The 11,575-nt window shown below is 40.7% G+C and overlaps 1 gene segment (V, D, J or C); it reads right to left on the minus strand.

Annotated features, from left to right (window-relative positions):
- Positions 1-10,225: 10,225 nt before the first annotated feature.
- Positions 10,226-10,792, minus strand: LOC131835177 (immunoglobulin heavy variable 3-48-like). The segment is given in 2 exon segments: positions 10,226-10,575; positions 10,679-10,792. Coding segments are annotated over 2 exon segments (396 nt in total).
- Between the last annotated feature and the right edge of the window lie 783 nt (positions 10,793-11,575).

Below are 11,575 nucleotides of genomic sequence, written 5' to 3' on the forward strand. Positions count from 1 at the left end.
AGGGACTTAAATAATTCTGACATTGGAATATTCGATGGCATCATTTATTGCCCTAATTCTGTTTTCATTGCTTCTAAGCTGTTTGTTCCAGTCTTCCTCCTGATTCTTTTTCTCTCTCTGTTGTCCTCAAGATCACACATTCTATCTTCCGCCTCGGTTACCCTAGCTTTTAGAGAATTTAAATTAGATTGGAACTCATTGAGAGCATTGTTAACATCTTCCCTGGTGGCTTTCACTTCTGCCCTAAGCAATTCCATTTTGTCATTAAAGGCTTTCTCTAACCTAGCTATTGCCTGGATAATTGTTAGCCTGGATTCCCTTTCTGATATAATATCTATGTCCATATCCAATAGCTCTGAGAGAGATGGCCCAGTCTCTGAATTTTTCTTCTGTTGAACATTCCTCCTTTTAGTCATTTTGGTGAGAGATTGCTGAATGGTTGTGTAGCTGAATGTATCAACCATGGTGCAGGCAAGGTGCACTTTGGATGCTTCTGAGCAATAGGGAGTGCCCACTAATAAAAAAGAAAAAAGAAAATAAAGAGAAAGAGACAGCCAGGAAAAAAGGAATAAAGAAAAGAGAAGACACAGCCCAAATGGGCCCCAAAGTTATGATTTATAAAGTATACAAACAGAAACAGACAAACAAAAAGACGGGCAAATGTAAATGAGAAGAAAAGAAAAATGAAAATAAGTATTGAGCTAAAATGATCCCCAAGTATAAGATTATATACTACTAGGACAAAAACAAATACACAGAAACACTGACAGAAGAAAAATTTGGGAGAGTTGTTATAAATTCTCAGTGTGGGTGAGGCTGGTTATTTTGATTCTTCCTGGATGTATGTTGATATCTTTGTTAAAGGACCCAACTTTCCTGAGATAAAGGGGGAAGAAAACTGGTTTACATATAGGGGTAGCATTGTTTTGATGAAGGGGGACTACCTTGAAGCTTATCTCTATATGAATATTAAAAAAAATAATAATAACATAAATAAAAAGTTAAAAAAATAGAAAATCAAAAGAAAAACGCAGGTATATGAACCAAAGAATTTCAGTTTTAAAGGATATTATGAGCTTCCCTATGACCCTGCCATTGCACTACTGGGTATTTACCCCAAATATAGAGATGTAGTGAAAAGAAGGGCCATCTGTACCCCAATGTTTATAGCAGCAATAGCCACAGTCGCCAAACTGTGGAAAGAACCAAGATGTCCTTCAACAGACGAATGGATAAGGAAGATGTGGTACATACATTATGGAGAATTATGCCTCCATCAGAAAGGATGAATACCCAACTTTTGTAGCAACATGGACGGGACTGGAGGAGATTATACTGAGTGAAATAAGTCAAGCAGAGAGAGTCAGTTATCATATGGTTTCAATTATTTGTGGAGCATAACAAATAGCATGGAGGGCATGGGGAGTTAGAGAGGAGAAGAGAGTTGAGGGAAATTGGAAGGGGAGGTGAATCATGAGAGACTATGGACTCTGAAAAACAATCTGAGGGGTTTGAAGTGGCAGGGGGGGTGGGAGGTCGGGGTACCAGGTGGTGGGTATTAAAGAGGGCACGGATTGCATGGAGCACTGGGTGTGGTGCAAAAATAATGAATATTGTTATGCTGAAAATAAAAGATAAATTAAAAAAAAAGTTGCATCACAAAATAAAAAGACAAACTGAGAGATAAAGATCTCCAGACATAATAATAAATTTATGGATCAGTACAAAAGACACTACAAAAAAAAAGTGAACATATTGTGGTCTTTGTCTTCTTTGGAATGCTGCCCATCATAAAAAAAAAAAAACATAATAAATATCATGGTCTTTCATGGTCTTGTCAAGTATTTCACTGAGCAATAGAAGTATAAATAAAGGTACACTTATTACAATTACAAAATTATATACTCTAGAAAATTAAAGCTAGTGTAAGGTAACATGAAGATCAATAGTAATGCGGGGACAGAGTGAAGAAGGAATGAGGAGGGAAGAATTGCAAAGAAAATACAGGAAATTTAGTGGGAAATTGATTTGCTTGCTCTAGATAATGCCGATTCTGACAGAAGGGTTTATCATATCACACAATCTACACTTGTGCATTTCATCCTGTGTCAAGTACACACAGCAGAGCTGTTGCAGATAATCCCAGAAATGACTTGGGAGGAACGTAGAGATACTGAAATGTTAGAGACTTGAAAATAGAACTGCACAAACACTAATTCTCTCTACTTTTTAGAGAAAATCGAAAAGAAGCAAAATCATCTTGTCCCCATCAACAGCAGAGCTTCCACCTTTCTCATGAACCTGCCCATTCTGTCCCACAAGTGTTTCAAGGACATCAGGTCTGGCAGGGAGTAGCCCAGGCCAATTCCTGGGGCTCACACACTACACAAGCTCTTGGACACCTCACACAACCTCTATAATTTTGTGTGTATGTTCAAAACTCTTTCTGGTGTAACATGAAACAAACACCCCAAGATGTGGGTAAATGTGTAAAAAGAGATTGTTTTAATTATATGATTTTCCAGAGGCCATAAGTAGGAGGAGGCGCCCTTTCAACCTATACCCTAAAGTGAGCTGATTACCTTCCAAAGAACTCCGCGATTACCCACGAAATCAGCCTGAGATCAGAATTATACACGTCTGGATCTCTACTGGAGCAGAAGACGCCAGTGGGCAGGTAAAGCTAAGTAGGAAAGTCGGACTGATATCCGAAGATAAACAAAAGAGGGAGGGAGCCAGAAGAGGTGACCCGCTGGAAAGTAATATCCCAATAGGAGAGTGCCCTGCACCTGGGGACCAGCATTAACTCCAGAGTCTGGCAGAAAGCACTCAAAAACAGCAAAGGATCACGGGGTGGAGGGGGATTGCAGGAATCTGGTGTTAGGGTCTGACTGAACCACCAGCATGCCTGAGAGTGCCTGGGGCCCGGCTCCCCTGAGGGGTTGGGAGCCTCGCCAGCCAACAAGCACAGCCTTTTTGCAGTCCCCACTTGAGTGCCCTGCCATGCCATCACAGTCCAAGTCGTGCCCTGAGCCCTCCCCTGAGAGAGGTGCACACAAATGCCAGCTGGGTTCTCTCAGACCTGAAAGACCAGGCACTCCCAGCCAGGGCCAGCGGGAAAATCTCAGTGTGTGATCACTGCTTGGAACCTCTCTGGCAGTCTGGAGCTGCCCAGACAGCCGCTGCTGCCCTGGTTTTGGGTACAAGCAAAAAATCCTGAGTCCCCAGGGACCGCGACTGGGAACCTGCTCTGCCAGCGGCCAAGGGGGGATTTATTTGGGCTCTGCAGCCATACTGAGGCTTCTCTCTGAGAGCGAGGTCATGGTGCAGTTTGCTTTCCTCTAAACCTACAAAACCATCAAAAGCAGTCAAGGTGAGAGAGAAAAGAAAAGTGAACAAATATAAAAACCTCCAGAGAACAAAAGCCTGAAAAAAACCAGTTTCCTCAGAGCCCACCCCCTTGAGGGGGACCTGGGAACTTAACTGAGTGAAAACCCATGTGGCAGGCCCCTCCCCCAGAAAACCAACCAGGAAAGGAAAAAAAAAAGACAATGAGAGAACAACCACCACTACTTCATGGGACAATTTTTATTATCAATTCAATCCCACTATTCTGGCTCATTTTTTAATATAGTTAATTTTTTATTATATAGATAATTTTTTAACCTACTTACCGACACTATGAGATGTCCAGTACATCAAATTCCATAATAACCTTCTAACCTGAACTTTTTGATACATACACTTGTGTTTTCCTTTTGCATTTCTATTTTTTAAATTTCTTTTTTTAAATTTTAGTTTAGTCTAGTTTATTCCTTTTTTAATTTTTATTTTCTAATATTCATATAGAGTTAAACTTCAAGGTAATCCCTTTTCCCCCATCAATGCCACCCCTATAGGTAAACCAATTCCTAATTCCCCCTTATCTTAGGAAAGTTGAGTCCTTTTAACAAAGATATCAAGATACATCCAAGAAGAATCAAAACAACATTCCTCACCCACACTGAGAATTTATAAACACTCTCCCATCTTTTTCTTCCACCAGTATTTCTGTGTTTTTGTATTTGTCCTAATAGTATATAAATCTTAAACTTGGGGTTCTTTTTGACGAGGTTCTTCCTCGTCAAAAGGTTCTTCATATATATATGCAAATATATATATATATATATATATATATATATATATATATATATAATTTTTTTCTCTTGTCATATACTTTTATTAGTCTTTTTGTTTGTCTGTGTCTCTTTGTATACTTCATAAATCTTACCTTGGGGCCTGTTTGGACTGAACCTTCTCTTTTATCTCACCTTTCTTTCCTGTCTCTCTCCCTCTCTCTTTTTTTCTTTTCCTTTTCTTTTTCCTCTCATTTGGGTGGGGAACCCTGATTGCTCAGAAGCATTCCAGGGTGCACCTTGACTGCACCACAGTCGATACACCCAGCTACACCCGTTCTGCCATCTCTCACCAAAATGACTAGGAGGAGGAATGCCCAACAGAAGAAGAATACAGAGGATGGACCTTCTGCAACAGAACTAATGGCTATCAACATAGACAATATGTCGGAAAGAGAATTCAGGCTAAAAATTATTCAAGCAATAGCTAGGTTGGAGAAAGCCATGGGTGACCAAACGGAATTGATTAGGGCCAAACTGAAAATGACCAGAGATCATGTTTTCAATATTAGGGAAGTGCTGAAAGCTACCAGGGATGAGCTTCACAATGCTCTCAATGAGTTCCAATCTAATCTAAATTCTCTCAACGCTAGAGTAACTGAGACAGAAGATAGAATTATTGATCTGGGGGACAAACATATAGAGAGAAAGGATCAGGAGGAAGTCTGGAACAAACAGTTTAGAAGCCACGAAAAAGGAATCAGGGAAATAAATGGTGCCATGAAACGTAACAACGTCAGAATTATTGGAATCCCTCCCTGAAGGGGAGGAGAAAGAAAGAAATCTAGAAGATATAGTGGAACAAATTCTTCATGAAAATTTTCCAAATCTCATGAATGGAACCAGCGTTCATGTACTAGAGGCTGAAAGGTTTTCCCCCAAGATTACAGATTCTAGAAAGTCCTCAAGACACCTAGTAGTAAGAATGAAGAATTATAATTTTAGGCAGAACCTCTTGAAAGCAGCTAGGACAAAGAAGCTCCTTATGTACAGAGGAAAGCCCATCAGAATAATGTCAGACCTGTCCACAGAGACCTGGCAAGCCAGAAAGGGCTGGAAAGATATATAGGGCACTGAATGAGAAGAACATGCAGCCAAGAATACTTTATCCAGCAAGACTGACATTCAAAGTGGATGGAGAGATAAAGAGTTTCCAGGACCGGCAAGGCTTAAAAGAGTGTGCAACCACCAAGCCGATACTGCAGGAAATATTAAGGGGGCTTCTTTAAAGGAGGAAAAAGCCCAAGAATAGCATTGAAGAGAAATATAGAGACAATCTACAGAAAGAAAGACTTCAGAGGTAACTCGATGTCAATAAAAACATATCTATCAATAATTGCCCTCAATTTGAATGGCCTAAATGTGCCCATAAAATGGCACAGGGTTGCAGACTGGATAAAATGACAGGACCCATCCATATGTTGTCTACAAGAGACCCATTTTGAACCTAAAGATACACCCAGACTGAAAGTGAAGGGATGGAGAAGCATCTTTCATTCTTTCATGCCAATGGGCCTCAAAAGAAGGCTGGGGTAGCGATTCTCATATCAGATAAATTAGATTTTTTTTTAAAGATTTTATTTGTTTATTTGACAGAGAGAAATCACAAGTAGATGGAGAGGCAGGCAGAGAGAGAGAGAGGGAAGCAGGCTCTCTGCTGAGCAGAGAGCCCAATGCGGGACTCGATCCCAGGACTCTGAGATCATGACCTGAGCCGAAGGCAGCGGCTTAACCCACTGAGCCACCCAGGCGCCCCTCAGACAAATTAGATTTTAAACTAAAGAATCTAGTCAGAGATACGCTACATCATTCTTAAAGGGACTATCACCAAGATGATCTAACAATTGTAAATATCTATGCCCCCAATATGGGAGCAGCCAATTACATAAGAAAACTGTTAATCAAGATAAAGAGTCATATTGATATAAATACACTAATTGTTGGAGATCTTAACATGCCTCTCTCAGAAATAGATAATCGAAGCAGAAAATCAATAAATAAACAAGAGCATTGAATGACGCATTGGACCAGATGGACCTTATAGATATAGACAGAACATTCCACCCTAAAGCAACAGAATACTCATTCTTCTCAACTGCACACGGAACCTTCTTCAGAATAGACCACATGCTGGGTCACAAACTAGGACTCAACTGATACCAAAAGACTGAGATGCTTCCCTGCATATTCTCAGATCACAATGCTTTGAAACTGGAGCTCAATCACAAGGAAAAGTTCAGAAGGAACTCAAAGACCTGGAAGCTAAAGACCACCTTGCTTAAGAATGTTTGGATCCACCAGGAGATCAAAGAAGAACTGAAACAATTCATGGAAACCAATGAGAACGAAGACACTTTGGTCCAAAACCTATGGGATACAGCAAAGGCGATCCTAAGGGGGAAATACATAGCCATCCAAGCATCTCTCAAAAAAATGGAAAAATCCAGAACACAGCAGCTGTCTCTACACCTTAAAGAACTGGAGAATCAACAACAAATCAAACCAACTCCACACATAAAAAGGGAAAACATCAAGATTAGAGCTGAGATCGATGAGGTAGAATCCAGAGATACAGTAGAGCGTATCAATGAAACTAAAAGCTGTTTTTTTGAAAGAATCAATAAGATCGATAAACCATTGGCCACACTAATCCAAAAGAAAAGAGAGAAAGCTCAAGTTCATAAAATTATGAATGAAAAGGGAGAGATCACAACAACACCAAGGAAGTAGAAACAATCATCAGAAGTTATTATCAACAGTTATATGCCAATAAGCTAAGCAACCTAGATGAAATGGATGCATTCCTGGAAAACTATAAACTACCAAAATACAATCAGGAAGAAATTGACAACCTGAATAGATCAATATGTAGTAACAAGATTGAAGGAGAGATTAAAAACCTCCCAGAAAACAAGAGCCCAGGACCTGATGGAGTCCCTGGGGAATTCTACCAAACTTTCAAAGAAGAAATAATACATATTCTCCTGAAGCTGTTTCAGAAAATTGAAGCATAAGGAAAACTTCCCAACTCTTTCTATGAAGCCAGCATTACCCTGATCCCCCAAACAGACCAAGACCCTACCAAAAAGGAGAATTTCAGACCAATATCACTGATGAATATGGATGCTAAGATTCTCAACAAGATCCTAGCCAACAGGATCCAACAGCACATTAAAAAGATTATCCACCATGACCAGGTGGGATTCATCCCTGGGCTACAAGGATGGTTCAACATTCGCAAATCAATCAATGTGATAGAACAAATTAATAAGAGAAGAGAGAAGAACCACATGGTTCTCTCAATTGATGCAGAAAAAGCATTTGACAAAATCCAGCATCTGTTCCTGATTAAAACTCTTCAAAGTATAGGGATAGAGGGAACATTCCTGAACTTCAAGAAATTAAATATTTAAAAAAATAAAAAAAAAAGTTAAAACCACTTGACAAGTTCTAGAATAAGAATGCAATAAAGTTTGGAATGTTGTGATTAAAAAACACAATGATATATTACCTTACATGAGTTAGGAAGACTAAAATCAACAGGACAGGGAACAAGAAATTTTGGAGAGGATGTGGAGAAAAGTGAATGCTCTTGTGCTCTTGGGGGCAATGCAGGTTGATACAGCCACTTTGGAAAACAGTGTCTAGGTTCTTCAAAACTTAAAAATAGGACTACCCTATTATTCAGCAATTGCACTATTGGATATTTACCCCAAAGATACAGATGTAGTGAAAAAAGGGGCACATGCACCCCAATGTTCACAGGATTAATGTTCACTATAGTGAAACTGTGGAGGAGCTGAGATGTCCTTCCATAAATGAGTGGATAAAGAAAACGTGGTCCATATGTACAATGGAATATTACTCAACCATCAGAAAGGATGAATACTTTTATGGATGAATACTGTTATGTCAACTAGAGTAAGTAAAGCAGAGAAAGATAATTATCCTATGGTTTCACTTCTATGTGGAACATAAGGAATAGTGTGGAGGACCACAGAGAAAGTCAATTATCATACGGCTTCACTTACTTGTGGATTAAAGGAATAAAATGAGGGACATTAGGAGAGGGAAAGGAAAAGTGAGTTGGGGGAATTTGGAGAGGGATATGAAGCATGAGAGCCTGTGGACTCTGAGAAACAAACTGAGGGTTTGGGAGTGGAGGGGGGTGGAGGGATGGGTGAGCCTGGTGTTGGGCATTAAGGATGGCACGTATTGCATGGAGCTGTAGGTGTCGTGCATAAACAATGAATCTTGGAACACTGAAAAATAAAATAAAATAAAAAAGAAATCAGAGAGGGAGACAAACCATGAGAGACTCTGGATTCTGGGAAACAAACAAGGATTGCAGAAGTGAGGGTGGTGGGGGATGGGCAGCCAGGTGATGGGGATTAAGGAGGGCAGGTGATGTCATGAGCACTGGGTGTTATACACAAATAATGAATCTTTGAACACTACATCAAAAATTAATCATGTACTATATGTTGGCTAAGTAAACATTAAAAGAGAATATAGACTTTTTTTCACATTTTTAAATTTTTTTCAGTGTTACAGAATTCATTGTTTATGCACCAAGGAAATAAGGGCTTTGACACACTGGACCAAATAGACTTCTTAGTTATTTATTTGGGACCTTTTTCTTTCATTTTGAGAAAGGAGGTAGAGGATTCCCAGGTGTATTGCGTTTGTTCCCCCAGAAGTATCACGTGACATGATGAGCACAGGGTTTTATACTGAACAGATAGATCGTTGATTATTATATCAAAAGTCAATGATGTACTATAACTTGGCCAATTGAATTAGAAAAAAAAAAACATATGCAGCTCCTGGTTTCTTTGATCTGTTCTGTGTTTCTTAGTTTCTATATAATCTTTTTCTTCTCTAATCTTGCTATTTCCTTCCTTCTGCTGTATTTAGGATTCAGCTGTTGCTCTTTCTCAATCATCTTTAGGTGTAATGTTAGGTTGTTTATTTAAGATTCTTCTTTCTGGAGGTGATCCTGTATGCTGTGTATTTCTGTCCTGGGACCACCTTTGCTGCAGAGAAGTTACAGGATGGTGATAAAGGTTTTTTACTCTTTTCTTCGATTTAATTTTATTTTTTCAGTGGCGATTTTATACTCGTGTGTGTGTGTGTGTGTGTGTGTGTGTGTTGAAAGACCCTCGATCCGCACTCAAGAAGCAGACACCAAGCCTCCACTGGATGCAAGTTGCAAGAGGTTTATTGGTTACACAGGTGCCTGCAGATGCATCAGCCCTTGTGGGCTGGGATAGACTGGGGAGCAGATTATATAGGGCAAGGGTTGGGGTGGCGGGAAGCGAGCTTACAGAAGCAGATGCTTGGTTACAGGGATCTGATTGGTTAACTTAAATCAAGCATTGTCAGGCACTGGGTTTAAGGCAAGGACACAAGGGTTGTTCTGGCGGGCCTTGGCTCAGCATTCTGGAAAGTCCCAGGTACACTCTATTCCTCATTTGTCTTTTCTTTTGACAGACCGGGTGATCACAGACAATAGACATCCTGGTATGTGTTGCCATCCGGCTATGGAAACAATCAAGCCTTCAGCAAGGGGATAGGGGGTGCTTTGGGGACATCAGGTTACTTAAACAAGCCTTTAGCAAAGGGAGAGGGGTCTTTTAGTGTGTGTGTGTGTGTGTGTGTGTGTGCACGTCTGTGATATTCTGGGTCTGTTGGAGGTTCATGTGATCCACAGTGAGTGCCAATGAGATTCTTATAAAGGTTTTGTTGACATGCATCACGATATTTGTAATTTATTAGTATTTAAGGACCAGAGGAAAGTAATGTAACTGATTTTTTTTTGCATGTTAGTATATTTTTATTCCTGTTACAACTAAGTTTCTAAGTCAGGGAGTGAATAGGTAAGCACAGAATAATGTCAAGGAGGCTCCCCTGGGAAAATTGCTCTATGGAGAGGAAACCCCAGACCCTGACAGGAAACATGCCCTAGACTCCATGTGCACCTGCTCCTGGGACCAAAGACAGAATTGGTGAGGAGTGTGCACGCTCTGCTGGTCTTATGCCTTTGTAGTCTAAGGTTTGTGTCTGGGATCACACTGATATCCCCTCACTGTGTCTGTTGCACAGTAATACATGGCCGTGTCCTCGGTTCTCAGGCTGTTCATCTGCAGATACAGCGTGTTCTTGCCATTGTCTCTGGAGATGGTGAATCGGTCCTTCACAGAGTCTGCATAGTATATGCTATTTCCATCACTCCTAATCCATGCGACCCACTGCAGCCCCTTCCCTGGAACCTGGTGGATCCAGTTCATGTCATAGTTACTGAAGGTGAATCCAGAGGCTGCACAGGAGAGTCTCAGGGACCCCCCAGGCTCCACCAGGTCTCCCCCAGACTCCACCAGCTGCACCTCACACTGGACACCTGCAGACACAAGACATCCTAGTCAGGAATCCATCACAAACTGATGGTTTCTCTCACTCATATCCACTCACATACTCAATGTCTCTTGTTCTCCATAAATTACCTTTTAAAAGAGCAACAAGGAAAACCCAGCCAAGCACAAACTCCATGGTGAGTTCTTGGTGTTCTGCCCTGATCAGTGAATGTGGACACCTGGAAATCCCAGGCCTGGGGCTCCTCTCCCAGCTGCATGGTCCGGGCTGGGCTGTTTTATTCAGTGGAGGGAAGATCCTATTTGCATGTTCTCTGAGTATATAGTTAGCTCCAGACTCAGGTTCAATTCTTTACAAGTTAAAAACAAAGATTGGGGACGCCTGGGTGGCTCAGTTGGTTAGGCAGCTGCCTTCGGCTCAGGTCATGATCCCGGCGTCCTGGGATCGAGTCCCGCATCAGGCTCCTTGCTCTGCAGGGAGCCTGCTTCTCCCTCTGACTCTGCCTTCCATTCTGTCTGCCTGTGCTTGCTCTCGCTCGCTCTCTCTCTGACTAATAAATAGATAAAATCTTAAAAAAAAAAAAAGATTGCATTGTTTCTGGATCGCTTCGTTTAGATTGACAATATGCAGTATCGTTTGACAATATGCAGTATTCTTTCTTTGTTGTTTGTTTAAAAAATGCATTTATTGGGTGCCTGGGCAGCTCAGTGGGTTAAAGCCTCTGCCTTTGGCTCATGTCATGATCCCAGATTCCTAGGATCAAGCCCCCCATCGGTATTTCTATTTGTCCAGGAACCTGCATCACCACCCCCCTCTCTCTGCCTGCCTCTCTGCCTACTTGTGATCTCTGTCTGTCTAATAAATCCAATCTTTAAAAAATGCATTTTTTTGGTAGAAAATATTGGAAAAGGACATCAATATTATAAATTCCCATTCATGTTAAGAATTCCATCAGAGCCAAGTTCAAATATACCTTTAATATGAATGAATAAACTTTGTAAAAGTACTAGGATTATCAGTTTCCAAGT

This window comes from Mustela lutreola, chromosome 7, assembly GCF_030435805.1.
Source record: "Mustela lutreola isolate mMusLut2 chromosome 7, mMusLut2.pri, whole genome shotgun sequence".
Lineage (NCBI taxonomy): Eukaryota > Metazoa > Chordata > Mammalia > Carnivora > Mustelidae > Mustela > Mustela lutreola.